Source organism: Peromyscus maniculatus, chromosome 2, assembly GCF_049852395.1.
Source record: "Peromyscus maniculatus bairdii isolate BWxNUB_F1_BW_parent chromosome 2, HU_Pman_BW_mat_3.1, whole genome shotgun sequence".
Classification (NCBI taxonomy): domain Eukaryota; kingdom Metazoa; phylum Chordata; class Mammalia; order Rodentia; family Cricetidae; genus Peromyscus; species Peromyscus maniculatus.
Window position 1 is genome coordinate 72,603,849 of NC_134853.1, and position 19,330 is coordinate 72,623,178.

Below are 19,330 nucleotides of genomic sequence, written 5' to 3' on the forward strand. Positions count from 1 at the left end.
GTAGGTGACATGTGATCATATTCCACAGTGGAGGCAAGGGTATGTTTGACATGTACATACATGTACACACATGCATGTATAAAGTGTGCGTGAATGACAAAAACTTTTGGAAAATAAACTAAAGAAAAGAGAATCCCTTGCAATCCAGCCTCGACTCTTAACCATTTCTAGCCTCTATAGAAAAACCACTATTGATATTTTAGATTCTATCTTGCTGACTCTGAATAAAACCCATTTAACTAGCAGTGACATATTTCAATTGAGAACAAAGTGAATTCTCAGGTTGGTCAAACAGGAAAGTGTTGACATAAAACTTATGTCCGTCCGTTGGATTTGAGCACCTTGCAGGATAAAGGGCTGAGTAAAACTTCCTTAATATTGGTAATACTCTCAATGTGTGGAGTCAGTCACTGCATGGAAACATGTAAAAGCCCAATCAGTTGACAAATGAGGCACAAGAGATTGTGAATGAATTTTCCTTCCTGTAAGACACACACTAATTTCTGCATGTGAAGATAAAATTGTTCCTTATAATCAACGATGAACTGGATTTGGAGAAATACAGAAGAAAATACTTCCATGTACTATTGGGAGAACTGAAATAATCTATTTAAAGGACTAAACAGTGTTCTGTTAGATGCCGGCTACTGGTAGGCATTCAATCATTTTTCTCATCTATTCCGTAACTACAAGTGAACAACTATACCTGCTAGGTTTCAGTGCTGGGAAAGACCACTACAGAGATAAGGTCTATATTCTCACAGGACTCTCATTTTATTTCATTTATTTGATTGAGACAATGCCTTGCTGTTTCCTAGGCTGGCCCGGAATTTCTGATCCAGACCAAACTGGCCTTAAACCAGAGATTCACCGGCCTTCGCCTCCCAAATGCTGAGATTCAATGTAAACACCACACACCCAGTCTTGTATTTTATTACTGTCATTGCTATCACCATTACTGATGTAACTACTTCCATTACAACTTCTGTTTCCATGGGCCAAACTCTTAGAAGAGCCTTAACATCCCTAACATATAACATCCACACCAGAAACATGTTGCAGTTTGCCCCTAAGTGCAATATAAGAAGCTAAGACTCCTGCCACCCTGTCTAAGGGATAAACAATAGCACATATCCAGATCAAGTCTTCCAGACTGAGAAGGAAGAGGGTAACTGTCAGAATGATGCCAAAAAAGTGACCTGACATCCTGCTCTTAGGCAGGACTAGTAAGGATACCTGTTCTTCTGTCAGCTCTGGAAAAGAAACAGCTGGGACTAAGCACAATTTCTGTCTCTTTTTTAGCAGACATGTGTGTTGTTGTTGGTTTACTCTTTTTTTGGGGGGGAGGGGCATGCCACCTAATTCCCAAGTAATTCATACACAGAGGCTTATTCTTACTTATGAATCCCTGGCCTTAGCTTGGCTTAGTTTCTTACCAGCTTTCCTTAAAGTAACTTATCCTGTCTACTTTTTGCCTCTCAGCTTTTCCTGTTCTCTTATTTCTGGTTTTTTTTTTTTTTTTGGGGGGGGGGCAGGGTTGAGACAGTGTTTCTCTGTGTAGCTTTGCACCTTTCCTGGGACTCACTTGGTAGCCCAGGCTGGCCTCGAACTCACAGAGATCCACCTGTCTCTGCCTCCTGAGTGCTGGGATTAAAGTGTAACAAAAATAACTTTAAATTTGTATCATATTCTGTATTCCCCTAAATAATAACAAATATCCATAACTCACCAAATAACCAAAAGCCACCCCCTCACCCTCCCCCACCCCCCGCCAACTCTTGGGAATGCGGATGTAGTGTTCTCCATCCTTCTTCATGCTGTCTGCAGATGAAGTATCTTTAGGGTCCCAGAGAGAAAATTTTGAGATTAATGACCAAGTCCAGCCATAACCTTTGCTGATAGATATCACCTGTCAAGTTTCAAGAGGTCTTGCCTGATCAAATCTGATCCATATTAACCCTGAAGGAATCCACAGCCTCTCATCTCCTGTGGGAACAAAACTCCAAAGTATTTTTGATTTCCATTTGACAAATATATTTTTTTACTTTTTAAGTTAAGGCATTCCTAAAGTATATAGGCTGATTTATTTCAAGAGTCCCTCTTTCAATTCCAGGTCTCTTTGCAGCTGTCCTTTGGTTTTCAACAATCAAAAAATTCAAAGCCAAAACAACATACAGGATCTGTGTATTTCTCATCTTACATGGCTTTTTTCTTTTATATTACTTTTACTCTCTCTTTAAAGACATTATTTTTAAAGCATTCAATTATTTCTGTGACTATACCTTTTTTCTTAAGTCTACATACATTGTTAAACACACTATAACCTGGTTAGAGGTCTTTCTATCTGGATCTCTTTTACTGTGTATCTCTAGTCTTTTCTGACCACAGGAGCAAACTTTAGCCTGCTTAGGTACACCTGGATTCTCTGCTTGCAGCTCTCAGCTGGCTCTGTCCACTTCTCGGTCATGAAGGCCAAGCGTGAAACTTGAGGCCGGTCAGAGGTTTGTCTGACCAGGAACTGCATTCAGCCTTCCTATAGCTCTAGAGTGCCAATGCTTGCACTGTGGCAGACGTTTTTACTTAGTTTTTGTTTCTATTTAACGTACTAGCTGCTCAAGGGCTCTGTGACCCGCAGAAACTGTACAGCCAAAACTCTTAAAGGAGCCCTATCCAATTTTTTTTTTTTTGGTTGTTGTTGTTCAGCTTTCTCTCAGGCTCTAGCTGGGTATTCGAGCCCCAAGTTGGCACGCCAAATTGTTGTCCTATCAAGGGTACAAGGTGGCAGAGTCAGGATGATATGTTGATTCTTAAGCCACCTTGTATCCTTGATAGGAAATGAATCCTTTGACCCCAACAAAATTAATCCCAAAGCAACAAGTATTCTGGACAGAACATGGAAAAGAAATACTGACCACAGGAAGGAAAACTGACTTTATTTGTACAGAGCACAATCATTTTCACTAGAAAGCCATATAGACTCTATATAAAACTGCTGGAATTAAATCCAACACACAGAGCAATACACAAACGTTAATTTCAATTTCTACATATTACAACAATAAACACAAATTAAAATTTAAAATTAAAAGCAAAAGCCATTTATAACAGTTTTAAAAAGTAAGATATAGTTAAGAATACAAAGCCTGGGGGTTGGTGAAACCTAGACAAACCCAAATTGAAAAATATTCTACAAATTATGTAACCAATATTCCTTAGAATTGCCTAGGTTCTGAAAAATAAAGATTAAAAAAGTCAGAAAAAAACAAGCGCTGACAAGTAAATGTAATAGCCTGGATGAGAAAAAAAGACATCAGTGGAAGAACTGGTCAGATATGATCAGAGTGCACGAGGGGAGTTCCAGGATTGTTTTCCAGTTCTGACAATATAGTAATATAAGATATTGATGGCAGAGCAAAATGAGTAAAGGAACACACACAACACACACACACACACACACACACACGTAAGCAATCTAAAATAAAATATATTAATATAGTTTATAAGAGTATCAGAGGAATAATATTTGTACACTGAAAATAAGAAAACACTGCTAAAATTGGAAATATCTAAATACAAGATTAAGAATGTTTATGGATCAAAAGACTTAAGATTACTAAAATAATAATTCTCCCCAAACTGGTCCCAATGAAATTAACTTTAATTAGAATTCCGTCTAGGAGGCTAGTAGTCATATGGAAATATAGTACCACTAAAACAGTCAAAGCCACTCTGAAAAAAAAGTAGATCTTCTATAAGTTACAAATTCCACAAAATATGCAATGAACAGACACTAGATCAACAATACAAAAAAGAGCAGAAATAGAGCCATAAGCACAGGGCCAGTTCATTTCAACAAAGATGTGAAGGCAGTTAGTGGGGGAAAAAAACAGATTTTTCACCAACAAGTAATGATAGATCTGTTTGACAACTAAATAAAACAAACCACCCACCTACTTTAACTCATGTATTGTTCCACATGTAAAAACTAACTCTAAATGAACAATGTGCATAAATGGAAACCTTCATACTATGTTTATTGAAGAAAACAAGGCAGGAAAATTTTGTAATATCTGGAAAAGAATAGACTTCTTAGATACAAAATCCAAAGTATGATCCATTAAAAATCAGTAAGTAGGACTTCATCAAAATTAAGAACATAGGACCAGAAGGCTGGCTCAGTGGTTAAGAGTACTTATTCCTCTTGCAGAAGACCTGAGTTCAGTTCCCTACAGACAACCCTAATTACAGGAGATCTAACTCCCTCTTCTGAACTCTGCAAGGACTTATGCACATACATGCTGTGAATACATACATACATATAAACATTCATACACATAAAATAAAATGAATCTAAAAAAGGTATTCAAGACATTTAAGTTAGGTGTGGTGCCACAGTTCTACAATGCCAGCACTCTGGAGACTTAAGTAGGATGATTACAAGTTCCAGGTTAGCCTCAGCTACATATTAAGCCTCACAGTAGTATGGGATACGTAGTGAGACCCTCACTCAAACAAGCAAGCAAGCAAGCAAACAAACAAATGCAAAACAAAAAACCAAAAGGCAATGAATACAACTACAACACAACTGTTGCACCCATAGCTCAGGGGACATTGTGGAAGAGGGGGCAGAAAGATGGTAAGAGCCAAAGGACCAGGAAGTCTGCTGTGAGAGTATGTCTCTTAGAAACAACAAGGAAGCCACATTCGATATTTCAGCACTATGGCTGCCTAAACAAGACCTAAACAATGGCAACACCAAAGACATGCTACATGGAAAGGGGAATGCTCACAGGATCCTACCCCCTTAGACAAAGAACTACAGGCAATTAATGACAATTGAGAGAAGGAAAATTAGTCTTCCTCAGGGATAACTAGTCTAATTGGTTATCCAACACCAAATAATCAACCCTGAAATCATATACATACAAGGAACACTAAACAGCAGGTTGTGTGTGTGTGTGTGTGTGTGTGTATATATATATATATATATATATATATATATATATATATATATATATATATATGATTAAAGAAAAGGCCATGAAGAAGGAGTGGTGGCGCATGAGAGGGACTAGAGGGTGGAGAGGGAAGGGGGAACTGAAGTAATTATATTTTACCTTTAAAAATGTGTGCGGGGGTGGGGGTAGGGTGGGGGGTGGGGTGCAGCAAGATAAAGGTGATTGTAACCAAGCTGACAACTTGAGCTTGATCCCCAGGTCCCACACAGCAGAAGGAGAGAAGTGACTGCCCCAAGTTGTCTTCTGACCTCCACATGCATGCAGAGGCATGTTCACTAACAACAACAACAAATGAGTAAGTGCAATACAAAACTGAAAAGAGCAGCAAAGCCAATCCTGAACAAAACTGAAGTCTCCCATTTCCATATTTCAAAAGTTATCACAGGGCTAACATAAAACTGTCTGACAGAGATCATGGTACAGAATAGAGAATTTGGAAATAAATGATCACATACACCATCCCCTGTTGTTTTATAAGGATGCCACAACCATCTAATTGGGGGGACAGTCTCTTCAACAAATGGTTCCAAACAGCCTGGATATCTTATATGCACAAAAATAAAGTTAAACTCCTACCTTACTCCATATATAAAAACTAAGTCAAAAAGTACCAAAGACCATGTAAGCCCTAAGACTGGAAAGCTATTAAAATATAGGAGAACTTACTGACATTGGATTCACTACGATTTCTTAGCTATGACACCTAAAACATGGGCAACAAATGTAAAAACAGATAAATTGTACTACGAGATTGAAAAAAAATTATGCATTAAAACACAACAAAGTAAAAAGACAACCTGCAAGATGAGAGAAATATTTGAAAGTCCTATGTGTGATAAAGGACTAATATTTAGAATATATAAAGAGCTCTAACCATTCAGTAACAGAAAGAAGACAAAAACTGATTTTAAAAAAGAAAGTTTCCCCAATAACTAACGGGCATATTTAAAGACACTCAACATCACTAAACTTTAGGGAATGCAAACCAACCATATCACCTCAAACCCATGAGATGATTGGTATTTTCAAAAATTTAGTACACATAAAACTTGGCACATAATGTATACCGTTAGCAAGGATAACGAGAAACTGAAACACTTATGCACTACTAAATGATGGATTAAAAAAAATGGGATATTTAATTGTTTCACATTCATAGTCAACTGCAGCAAAAATACTATATAAAAAATTCCAGAAATAAACTGAACTATTAAACTGAACACCGTTCAGAGTGGCATGATGGAATCTCGTGTCTTACTTCCTCCTGCTGGTGCACTAGGTCTCCCTTTAGCCAGCATATCTACAATGCATACATTGCCTGGCCATTGTTCTCTCAGCAGTTATCTTGGCTATCAGATCAATTATAGTATCATACTTCTTTTTCTTTTTTTAAGATTTATTTATTATATATACAGCATGTATGACTGCAGGCCAGAAGAGGGCACCAGATCTCATTACAGATGGTTGTGAGCCACCATGTGGTTGCTGGGAATTGAACTCAGGACTTCTAGAAGAGCAGTCAGTGCTCTTAACCTCTGAGCTATCTCTCCAGCCCCCTAGTATCATACTTCTTATGTTCAAGTCCTTTTTCGTTAATAATGATTACATGCTAAGCAGTGATTCTAGCAATTCGAATAAGCCAACAAAAAGAATTTCCTTTAAGTTTTAGTACAATAAGATATTTTGTAAAACTAGATTCATGTAACTTTTATTGTTTATATATATATGTATATATGTATGTTATATACATATAATAAACACAATAGAAAGAGAAGAACATTACCAAACTCCTTTTATGAGGCTATAGTTACTCTGATTCCCAAGCCACACAAAGACACAACAAAGAGAATTACAGACCAATCTTCCTCATGAACACTGATGCAAAAATACTCAATAAAATATTAGCAAACCGACTCCAAGAAGACATCAAAAAAATTATCTACCATGATCAAGTAGGCTTCATCCCAGAGATGCAAGGATGGTTCTACATACAAAAGTCTGTCAACATAATACACCATATAAACAAACTGAAAGAAAAAAAAACAAAACAAAACACATGATCATTTCATTAGATGATGAAAAGATGACAAAATCCAACATCCCTTCATGATAAAGCTCTTGGAGAGATCAGGAATATAAGGAACATACCTAAACATAATAAAGGCAATTTTAAGCAAGCCAACAGCCAACATCAAATTAAATGGAGAGAAACTCAAAGTGATTCCACTGAAAGCAGGAACAAGACAAGGCTGTCCGTTCTCCCCATATTTATTCAAGATAGTACTTAAAGTTCTAGCTAGAGCAATAAGACAACAAAAGGAGATCAAGGGGATACAAATTAGAAAGGAAGAAATCAAATTTTCACTATTTTCAGATGATATGATAGTATACATAAGTGACCCCAAAAATACTACCAGGGAACTCCTACAGCTGATAAATACCTTCAGTAATGTGGCAGGATACCAGATTAACTCAAAAAAATCAGTAGCCCTCCTAAATACAATGATAAACGGGCTGAGAAAGAAATCAGAGAAACATCACCCTTTACAATAGCCACAAATAATATAAAACACCTTGGGGTAACTCTAACTAAGCAAGTGAAGGACCTGTATGACAAGAACTTTAAGTCCCTGAAAAAAAGAAATTGAAGATGTCAGAAAATGGAAAGATCTCCCATGCTCTTGGATACGTAGGATTAACATAGTAAAAGTGGCAATGTTAACCGAAAGCAATCGGCAGATTCAATGCAATCCCCATCAAAATCCCAACACAATTCTTCACAGACCTGGAAAGAACAATACTCAACTTCATTTGGAAAAACAGAAAACCCAGGATAGCTAAAAGAATCCTGTGCCGGGCGGTGGTGGCGCACGCCTTTAATCCCAGCACTCGGGAGGCAGAGGCAGGCGGATCTCTGTGAGTTCGAGGCCAGCCTGGGCTACCAAGTGAGTCCCAGGAAAGGCGCAAAGCTACACAGAGAAACCCTGTCTCGAAAAACCAAAAAAAAAAAAAAAAAAAAAAAAGAATCCTGTACAAGAAAGCCACCTCTGGAGGCATCACCATCCCTGATATCAAGCTCTACTATAGAGCTATAGTAATAAAAACAGCTTGGTATTGACATAAAAACTGACATGTAGACCAATGGAATTGAATTGAAGACCCTGACATTAACTCACACACCTATGAACACCTAATTTTTGACAAAAAAGCCAAAATTGTACAATGGAAAAAAGAAATCAACAAATGGTGCTGGCATCACTGGACGTCAACATGTAGACGATTGCAAATAGATCCATATCTATCATCATACACAAAACACAAGTCCAAGTGGATCAAAGACCTCAATATAAAACTAGTTACACTGAACCTGATAGAAGAGAAAGTAGGAAGTAGTCTTAAATGCATTAGCACAGGAAACCACTTCCTAAATATAACACTAGTAGCACAGACACTGAGAGCAAGAACTAATAAATGGGAACTCCTGAAACTGAGAAGCTTCTGTAAGGCAAAGGACACAGTCAATAAGACAAAATGACAGCCTACAGAATAGGAAAAGATTTTCACCAACCCCCACATCTGACAGAGGGCTGGATCTCCAAAATATCTAAAAAACTTAAGAAACTAGACATCAAAATAATGAACAATTCAATAAAAAAAAAATGGGCTATAGAGCTAAACAGATAATTCTCAAAGGAAGAATCTCACATGGCCGGAAGACATTTAAGGAATTGCTCAACATCCTTAGTCATCAGGGAGATGCAAATCAAAACAACTCTGAGATACCATCTTATATCTGTCAGAGTGGCTAAGATCAAAAACACTGCAGACAGCTTATGTTGGAGAGGATGTGGAACAAGGGAAACACTCCTCTATTGTTGGTGGGACTGCAAACTTGTACAGCCACTTTGGAAATCAGTATGGTGGTTTCTCAGAAAATTCGGAATCAATCTCTTGGGCATATCCCCAAGGAATGCTCAATCATACCACAGAGACACATGCTCAACTATGTTCATATCAGCATTATTTTTAATAGCCAGAACCTAGAAACAACCTAGATGCCCCTTAACTGAGAAATGGATTAAGAAAATATGGTATATATACACAATGGAGTACTACTCAGCAGAGAAAAACAATGACATCATGAAATTTGCAGGCAAATGGATGGAACTAGAAAATATCATCCTGAGTGAGGTAACCCAGACTAAGGAAGGACAAACATGGTATGTACCCACTCATAAGTGGATACTAGAAGTAAAGCAAAGGATAACCAGACAACAACCCACAACTCCAGAGAAGCTAGCTAACAAGGAAGACCCAAAGAGAGACACATGGATCACCCTGGGAAGGGGAAATAGATGAGATCTCCATGTGTGAACTCTGGGTCAGGGGTGGACAATGGAGGGTAGGGGATAGGGGATGAGAATATAAGGGAATGGGATGGTTGAGCTGGAACAGGGATGAAGTGGGAAAGCAATGAGAGAGATACCATGATGGAGGGAGATATCATGGGGATAGAGAGAAACTCGGTGCTAGGGAAGTTGCCAGGAATCCCCAAGGATGACCCCAGCTTGGACTACTAGAAAGAGTGGAGAGGGTGCCTGAACTGGACTGGCTTGCCCCAGTGAACAGATCAGTGGATACCATAACTGTCATCACAGAACTTTTCTCCAGTGACTGATGGAGGCAGATGCAGAGATCCACAGCCAAACACCAGGCAGAGCTCCAGGAGTCCAGTAGGAGAGAGAAAGAGGAGGGATTCTACAATCAAGTACATCAGGGTCATGATGGGGAAACCTTCAGAGATGACCAAACCAAACTAGTGGGAACTCATGAAAGTTAGATCAATGGCTGTAGAGCCTGCATGGGACTGGACTAGGGCCTCTGCATGGTGAGACAACTGTGTAGCCTGATCTGCTTGGTGGGCCCCTGGCAGTAGAATCAGAATCCATCTCTGGTACAGGAGCAGGCTTTTTGGAGCCCACTACCTGTGATGGGACACCTCGTGCAGCCTTGATGCACGAGGAAGGGCTTGCACTGCCTCTACTGATGTGCCTCCCCATGGGAGTCCTTGCCTTCTTGTGAGGGAAAGTGAGGGGTGGGTTGTCAGGGGAGGGAGACTGGGAGGGCAGGAGGAGGGAAGAGGGGGATCTTTGATTGGTGTGTAAAATGAATGAAAAAATTTCTTAGTAAAAAAAGAAATAATTTTATAATTTAAATAAAAAAGAAAAAGGAACTCATAATAATGAGATTTATTTATTGTATGAATTCATCTGTTTAAAAGATACTGCAAATGATGCACATAGGTGGTTCAACAATAGAAGTAACCATCTCTCCCCCCCATGACTGCAAGCGTGAAAGCACAGTGGTTCAAATTTAGTGCCAGCAGGGACTCAGGAACTCATATTTGCATTGTAACATCTAATTAAATACAAAAAGAATAGAAAGATCTGAACACTAAGGCCACACCAAGCATGCCAAGCTCTCTATCAGTGAAAGGGCAAGAGGCAAGTACTCCAGAAAGCAGTATGCAGACATCATGTATGCTTATACCTACAATTTTTTATTGCCCTCTTTATTCAATCCAGCTGTGAGTCCTAACAAAGAGAAATATGGGGTATGGCTTATAATAGTTTGAAATGATACGCTGTTAGAAAATGCTTTTCTACCCGGCATTGAGCAGTGCTAGCAAATCCTCAAAATGCTCCCTGAATGAAACAGGAAAGAACAAAACTGCTGTCTGTGGCCATTGGTCAGAACAGTTTTCTAATTGCAGCTTAATGTACACTAAGCTGTGTAACATTGGCTAAGCCACTTAATTTCTGTTTCTTTACCTGGAAAAATGGAGAGAGACAGAAAAATAGAGAAAAAGGGAGAGAGAGAGGAAGAGAGGGAGGGAGGGAGGGAAATAGGGAAAGAAGGAGGAGAGAGAGAGAGAGACAAAGAGGTACACACAGAAAGAACAGGTGCTCAGGAGCAGAAGAACTGCAATCTGTAGATCAAAGGACAGGAAATTTGTAGAGTAGGAGATTACTTTGTATACAGTAACTTACCAAGAACTCAATGCAAACAAGCTTTTCATGAGTTGTCTTCTAGAAATTGTCAAATGCATGACATATAGAGATTAGTAAGTTGTTAAATCTCTACAACTGGGAGTATCAAGAAAAAGAAAACAGGAAAATGCTGACTTGAAGAACTCCCAGTGCAGCTGATGAAACAGCGAAGACCTCAACACAAGACCTATAAGTTCAACTCTCTGGGTGCTCCCAGAAGGGAAGCGGGAATACAGTAAGCAGGGCACCTGGGAGAAAGCACTAGCTGCTAGCTCAGTTGTTCCATTAGAAAACACTGCTATTTATATTAAAAACCACAAATATTTTACAGAGTGCATTCCACAGAGACAAAAAAATGCAAGAAAACAGATTATCAAAGAGACTAACTGAAGTTTTTATAATAGTTCATTGATTATCATAGTAACTGCAGCTAAATACACTTTAAACACAAAGCCAGTCTTAGCAGAATCCTTAAAATAAACAGAAACACAAAAATCTGATACCGTCTTATTTAAAATGAGTATATACTTTTGCATAATTTTAGTCTTATTTAAATTGACTATTATGATACTTTTATATGCTTCTAAGAGTAATAAAAAATCTCAATTTGTCTTCTAAAATTATAGTTCAATTATATTTATTGATTTTAGTATTTGCTTTGGTAGAAAATGTAGTTAGTTGCTACCTATATACTTGATCTGCTACATTTTAATTAAAAAATAAAGCAAAAACAAAAACATAAATATCTTTTACATAGACAAAATAAAGTTTTGTTAAAAAGACATAAAAGATGAAATATTAGAAATGTATTCTAGGTTCCAGACCCTTTAAGATTTTGCCTTCACTTATAGCAGGACATCTGAAAAGGGGGCAGGGAGGGTGCATGTGCAGAGTAGGGAACACAACAGTTTCTTCCAGACTTCCTACTTAGTTACTTACAGTGCTGATCACAATCAACTCTGGCAAACACTACTTGATTTTTATCTGGATATTCTTCCTTAATGACATCAGATGCTTCCTCAAAAATTGGATGCAACATCTGGCTGAAACGACACCTACACACAGACAAGCACACCAATTAGCAGGGAAATGCAGAAGGCACAGGATCTTACTTCAGTTATCATTCATTGATGTTTAGTATATGTACCACAAAAAACTTGTGAGACAACCACACATTCAATTTAACCATGCTTCTGATGTTTGTCAATGAATGAGAGGAAACCAACTTGCATTTAAAGACTGTACTCTCTAATGCAATGTTGTATGAACTATCAAGTTGATTTGTTGTTCTGCCTTATAGTTAACTGCCAGTGTTATGGTGCATGTAGCTATGGATCTCAGAGGCCATGACATAAGCCTGCAGCATACCCTCTAACCTACATTGCTTGGGTTTGTAACTGTTAAGATCTGAGTGTTTACAGAAGTAATTTGCTTTCTCTGAACAATGAACATATTTCCATATTATTGCACAAACTCTTAGTTTATTGCAAATGCTAGATCAATCCACCTAGCTACTCCATCAATCTCAGACACAAGTTAACATACTAAATAAAACCGTTTTTTTAAAAGAATATATGGCATATAATGAGTATTTTCCCTTCAAAATATATCTGCACATTAAAATAGGCCATTATCTCTGCAAACATATAAACCTACTATGTCCAACAGCAAAAGTTCAAATTCTTAAGGACTCCCTGACTATTTTCCCCTCTCCCACCTATTTAAAAGTGGGACACAATAGCCACAATAATACAGGAAATTGTTACTTCTAATCTTAGCTGCCCCTCATTTGGCCAACAACTTCAGAAATACATATTATGGGTGATTAAAGGGACCTAAGGGTAGTGGGGGTTAGGGGGATAAATAGTGTACACATCATACAACCAGCTGGGAAAGATGGACATTTCAAGGGAAAAGGTATTGAGGATATGGTAAAGTACTATAATTGCTACTATTGTTTTTAGAACCCTTATGCACCAAGACATTTTCTTGAAGAAACCCATAAATTCTAATCCATGTGATTTTACATTAGCAATAATCTAGTGAAGAATACACGAAAGGATGCAGAATTACACCTCCTCCCTATATCTTCTTGCTTCTCTCTCTAGCCTACTCACCTGACTTCCTAAGGAGATGTCCTAGAATATATCAAGGAGACACAATCTGTATCTTCAGACTCTTGCTTTCAAGTGGTTCTTTCCTCTTTAGCATCTTAAGTCTCCCGTCTGGGATAGGTAGGGTCTGTGGACATCATGGACCGTGTCTTATTTGACTACATATTCTAATAAGCGGTTCAATAGATTCTGTTAAAGGAGCAAGCTGATAAATTCAAGAACTAGAGCAGCTGGAACCCAAGGTCTGCGAGGACTTAAATTCTAGAAATAGACTAGGCAAAGGGCAGGGGAAGGCAGAGAGAGGGTTTGGTTTTTGGTTCTGAGATCTTTAGCTGGGGCCTAGTCAAGAACCGATGGAAGGTTTCTGGCTCCAGAGCAAAGGAGGTCTCACACCAAGGACTCCTCTCTGGGCTGTCCAGGTAAGTTTTTAAGCAGATTCGTGTTAAAAACAGTATCCATTTGAATGCTAAAAGTTTAAAGTGGAAGGTGAAATTACAGTTCAATTCTAGCCGGACGGCAGTGGCGCAAGCCTTTAATCCCAGCACTTGGAAGGCAGAGGCAGGTGGTTCTCTGTGAATCTGAGGCCAGCCTGGTCTATAGAGTGAGATCCAGGACAGGCACCAAAACTACAGAGAAACCCTGTCTTGGGACAAAACAAAACAAAACAACAACAAAAAACCAGCTGTACAGTTAAATTCTAGTATTACCGCACCTTCGGATGCATGTCAACGCTACATTTACACAGGTAACACCACAAAAACAACAGAACCACTAAACGACTTTCATGGTCTTCTGAATCCAATCTTCAATCAAAGGCTTAAATAATCCTTAACAAATCAACCACAGAGGTAACAGTCTTGCAGAGACACTTTGGGGACATTTACTATTATGATCTAGTGGGAGAGAAATAAGCTTTAGATTTAGACATAGCTGACTTTAAATCCCTGATCCACACTTTACTAGCCAGATGGCTGTAGCTAAAGTTTCTTCTGGCTACAGATGGCCTTTCTGAACCTCAACTTCCTCAATCTAAAATGGAAATTACAATATCTACCTGGGGGACAATCCTGAGCCTTACAACAATATATATAGAGCTTGCCAATTCACAGCATTACTAAGTACCTACTGTCTTTTATTACTCTCTGAAGTATTATAGCACTTCTAGGCAGCTACATAAGAGAACTAAATTCCAGAGAGAATAGTCTATCTAGCCTTTGAAAACACCGGAAAGCTACCAGCAAATTTCCCAAGTTTTCTCAGTTGAAAAAAAGAGCAGCAATTTACCATTAATAGTAAAAGACATTCTTTAGGTAATATGTTTTCTCAAATAACCACTACTAGTCCACATTTCCAAATCAGATTTTGCAAGTCCTAGTCTGCTTTCTCATAATAGCAAGAATTCCTCAGTCCAGAGCACTGCATTCTAATTTGTCCTGTGTACAATCTGATCAGGTCACAGGGAAAGTACTTTGCTCCTCTGGATCTGAATTTCCTTACCTGTAAAGTAAATTGGACTAGATAGTCTCTACCAAACTTTATAACTAACATTAATCCTAATTTGCCTTTAGAAATGCTACCTCCATTACACATTTACATACATATACATGGTATTTTCCTATGAATCTTCAACTTATATTAAAGTTTTTTAAATACCTGTATCATGAATCCACACACTGATTCAAGAGACACTGTTATGTACTTATGAGTCATGTATTTTGCAAAATGCTTGAGGATGACATTTTAAAGTAAAGTTATGGTAACTATCTCCACAAAGCAAAGATGGTATTTGGGAATCACTAACTAGATTGTAGCATGTGTAGAGCTGTAGCTGGTAAGACTGGAGCTGTGAGAAATGCAGATGCTCCTTAACTTACAAAAGAACTAAGTCCATGGAATCTAACATGAGCTGAAAATATCTTAAGGCAAAAATGTATTAACTATGCCTACCCTTCAAATGGCACAGCTCAGAAACAGCACAGTGCAGAGTATCAGTTTTTCACCCTCACAATCACCTGGCTGGCTGGGAGCTAGACATTGCCACCACAGTCCACCATAGAGGCAATATATACTGCTTGTCACTAGCCCAGGCAGAGGTAACAATTTAAAGTCCAGTTTCTATTGAATGCATATAATTTTTACACAATAGTAAAATTAAAAAGCCATATGCTAAATTATTGCAAACTGGACAGTGTACAAGGCTTCCTAGCCTGACTTGACAGAAGGGTAGGAGCACCGATACATGAAGATGACCCGAAGAAACTGGCACTCCAGGCTAATGTTAAAGATGATTAACAAAATAAAGAAGTATGTGAGAACAAGAAGTGAGCTATCCAGGTTGGGAAGACACAGAAGAATGGTCTAAGAGTATATATTTTTACAGAAACTGAAAGAGGTTTGGTGTGACAAGCGGAACATGGGAATAGAAAGAAACAAGAGATGCAAGCGAGCAAATCATGAGAGGCCTTCAAGGTCAAGGCAAGGGGTTTAAATCTTAACCGAAAGATTTGGAAAGTTTAAGATAAGAGTGTAAACTCAAATCATTTGCACTGTAGGGAAGAAATTAGTCTTATATTACAGAGAATATTGTGGAAATACATAATATAAAAACATAAATACATAATATATAAACTCTGGCTTACACAGCAGAGAATATTGAGGACATATGTAAAACTAGAGGCACAGAAAACAAGAGAGGAGACTGTCACAGAGAACTAAGGAAACTGCAGGACCAGAGCTAACCCAAAGCAGAGTGGTGGCAGCTGGCAGGCAATAAGTCTTTTAGGGAATGGTTAAAAACACTAATGCCAGTGTTTCAAACCACTCTTCAATTAATTCTCCCTCATTCCTATCTTCATCACACATTCTTTAGCATACTTAAACATCATGTTCTAGATTCTGGGAATACTAATAAGTCTGTTTGGTAGGGCACAAACAAATTTAAAAACAAAAACAGTATCTAAGTTGAGCATCTCTAATTTGAAAGTCTGAAATTGCAAATGATAAACAGTTTCAGATTTTGGAATACTTCAGACTTTAGAGACACTCAACTACTAAAAGTCTATGTATGTACATATTAAAAAACAAAAAAAAACAAAAACAAAAAAACACAAATCATTTCCAAGTCAAAGCACTTCAAAAAAAGGGATTATCAACCTGAAGTGAAAAGAAGAAAATGGTCCCAATATCATATAAACACAGAAGACAGGATCTGATCCAGAGCAAGAACTACAGGCCTCCTGGGACAAAGTATGTAAGTTGAAAATATCAATGTTTTTTTTTATAAACTTGCCACACCTAAATCCTGACTTCCAACTATGCTCTCTATGCTCTCTTCTCATGGACAGGGAAAAATGGAAAAGAAAGGGTAGAAGAAAAGAGAGGGGGGTACGAAAACCAAACCCAAAACTAAAAACAAGATTACTTACCAGTCAGCATAAAAATTTACTAAAGCAACATCAGCATTATCTGAAATTAAAAAACAAAACCAAAGTTATTTGAGTCTATGCAACATATTTAAAGATATAATTTTCAGCATGATCTTTTCCTATTTATAAAGTGCCAATTAAATAAACCTCTCACCCAGAAGGCCATACATATGGCAAGGTTGGCTTATATATAACTTAACGCTCTCTCTACCCTCAATTGATAGAAATACTTTCACTGTGTCTCAAATGAGTACAAGGCAAAAAAAGAAAACAAATCCTGATTAGGCATATCAATTTCTAAGCAATCCATTCTCATAAAGTTGGATGGTCTAAAGCTTAAAAATCCATTTTTATTTTTATTTTTGGTTTTTCGAGACAGGGTTTCTCTGTGTAGCTTTGTGCCTTTCCTGGAACTCACTCTGTAGCCCAGGCTGGCCTTGAACTCACAGAGATCCACCTGGCTCTACCTCCCAAGTGCTGGGATTAAAGGTGTGTGCCACCAACCTCCTGGCAAAAATCCATTTTTAAATATTCTATTCACATAGTAACTGGGATCCAGCTCTGCAAGTAGAATCATCTTTAGCTGAAGAAGTCTGAGCAAGTTAACTATTTCTCACTTTCAGAAGTCTACCTTGAAGCATTATGAAATCCACTTTTCCCAGTTCCTACCCACATAATACTCACACCAAAATCTCACTATTGTTTGCATCTTAGGATGTAAAGATTCAGGAAAGACACAGTACTGCTTCTTTTGATTAAACCTCACTCAGAGGAACTTAAAACTCTCCCAGCACTCAGGAAACTAATACAGCACAAAGATGGTCGAGGATGTGCAAGGTGAGAGGGAGGAGAACAGCACACGCTTCAAGTACCTCACACAGTTTTGGTCTATTTGCCTGTTCACTCAAGCTGTGGTTCACAAAACGGTTTCTGGACCAGAAGCTCCATGACCCAGGAACTTACAGAAATGCAAATTAGGTGCAGTCCAGCAGCTTCTGCCAGGAACATGGGAGTTGGCCAAACACCACAGATATTAATTAGCCCTCTGTGTCTTTCTGATACCTGGTATATAGATATTACTCCAAAGAGCTCATGAGGTAGAAATAGATTCTTTTGACATTTAAAGCTCCATGAACATAAAACAACATATGGTACTTAATTAATGCCTTTTAATTCCTCTTTATCTCTAGTACTTTCGGTTTGGGTCATATGCAAATCAGTGACATGGTGCTTTTTTGTTCATTTTTTAAAGAAAAGAATTTTTGGACACTGCATATATTTTTAAATCTCTGGTACTATAATCACCCAACATATCAACCATGAATTAACTTTTCTTTCAGTATCTGCAAAAATCTGAATATCTCAAGTTAATTCTATCTAAAAATCACACTATCAGCAAACAATACATTCAATACAACAATTATTGAGCTTAACTGAATCAATGTTATCAAAGGGATTGGAGAATAAGTCATTTAATTTAAAGTGGTATCTTAATATTTAGTAGTGTATAGCGGAAATTGCAGGGCCCTAGCAGATCACCTAATGTATTATCAGGAATAGTATCTACACCAGGACAAATAAACAAAAAAGTTACAAGTCTTACAACCCAGAAAAGAAGGCACACATTTAAAGAAATTTTACTAATAATCAAAACCTAAAGTACTTTTATAAACTCAGTGAAATGAGCGAGAATGCCAGTTTGTTAACTATTGTAGATAACTAAAATTTTATTTATAAACTATTTACAGAGAAAACATACTTTTAAAAAAATCAAGATACTTACTTAAAATTTCATCTATATTCTCTGAATCAAGACTTGTTATTTCAGCTGTTATAGGTGTAAAAATTGAAGTTACCTGAAAATTTAAAAATATAAAATTAACATTTCCATTAAAAGTAAAGTAGTCTAAAACAAATTAATAAAGTTGGCTCTACTTGGTTTTAGAAAATCATCTACTAATTGATTTTAATCATTATTAGCCTAGAAATTGGTCAAAGAATTCCTACATTTCCAAATAGTTTGTAAATAACTACGGCAATTATGAATGTATCCAGCCATTTTGAAAGTATTGTAAGACTAGGTGCACTGACTGAGGTCATGGTGCAGCTAAGACAGACACTGGGGAAGACTGGAGGAAGGAAGACTGACTGCAGAGCCTCGGCACTGTCTTCACCTTCTGTGATAACCATGTGTTAGGTGTCAGCTATTAGGAGAAAAAGAATGTTTTCACTTTCATTCTAAAGTGGAAATCCAAGTTCTAGCTTGTCAAAGAGAATCTAGCCGATCTAAGCTGCAATGCAGAGAAACGAAATTTTAAACCAGTGGCCAACTTTCACTTATTTTAGAAAGTATTATTTATTCTCAGGTTCCATCTCTAATTCAGTCTATCTGTTGCTCAGGCATCTTTTGTTCAAAGCAGAATTTATACATGAAAATTCATTCACTGAATCACTACTTCACAGTGAGTGAAAACTGATGTCAGCTTCCAGTCAAGTAACTGCCAGGTACTCCTTTGGATGCTACTTCATGGGCACAGTTCTCACAAGGTGACAATTCAAACTGTGAATTTAGTAATTCACCAGTACCTCAATAATATACAGGCATGTTGATGCTAGCATATGAATACCTCAAGTAATTCTTTACAACACTACTATAGGTTTATACTCTTTCATCTTAAAACAAGACTAATGCTCTCACCAAGCTTGCCTCCAAGTTACCATTA

At 37.7% G+C, this 19,330-nt stretch overlaps 1 protein-coding gene across 2 annotated transcripts in view; it reads right to left on the reverse strand.

Annotated features, from left to right (window-relative positions):
* The window catches only part of Erp44 (endoplasmic reticulum protein 44), an 85,898-nt gene that overhangs the window by 37,352 nt on the left and 29,216 nt on the right, over positions 1 to 19,330 (reverse strand). Inside the window, exons 2-5 of one of the 2 annotated variants that reach the window (XM_076564188.1) lie at positions 18,391 to 18,463; positions 16,608 to 16,647; positions 13,186 to 13,309; positions 12,008 to 12,123 (exon numbers count right to left, since the gene is read on the reverse strand). In XM_076564188.1, the coding sequence (XP_076420303.1) occupies positions 12,008 to 12,107 (100 nt within the window). In that variant the 5' untranslated portion in view covers positions 12,108 to 12,123; positions 13,186 to 13,309; positions 16,608 to 16,647; positions 18,391 to 18,463. The remainder of the gene's footprint in view (positions 1 to 12,007; positions 12,124 to 13,185; positions 13,310 to 16,607; positions 16,648 to 18,390; positions 18,464 to 19,330) is intronic. The other variant, XM_042271166.2, reaches the window with a different exon arrangement.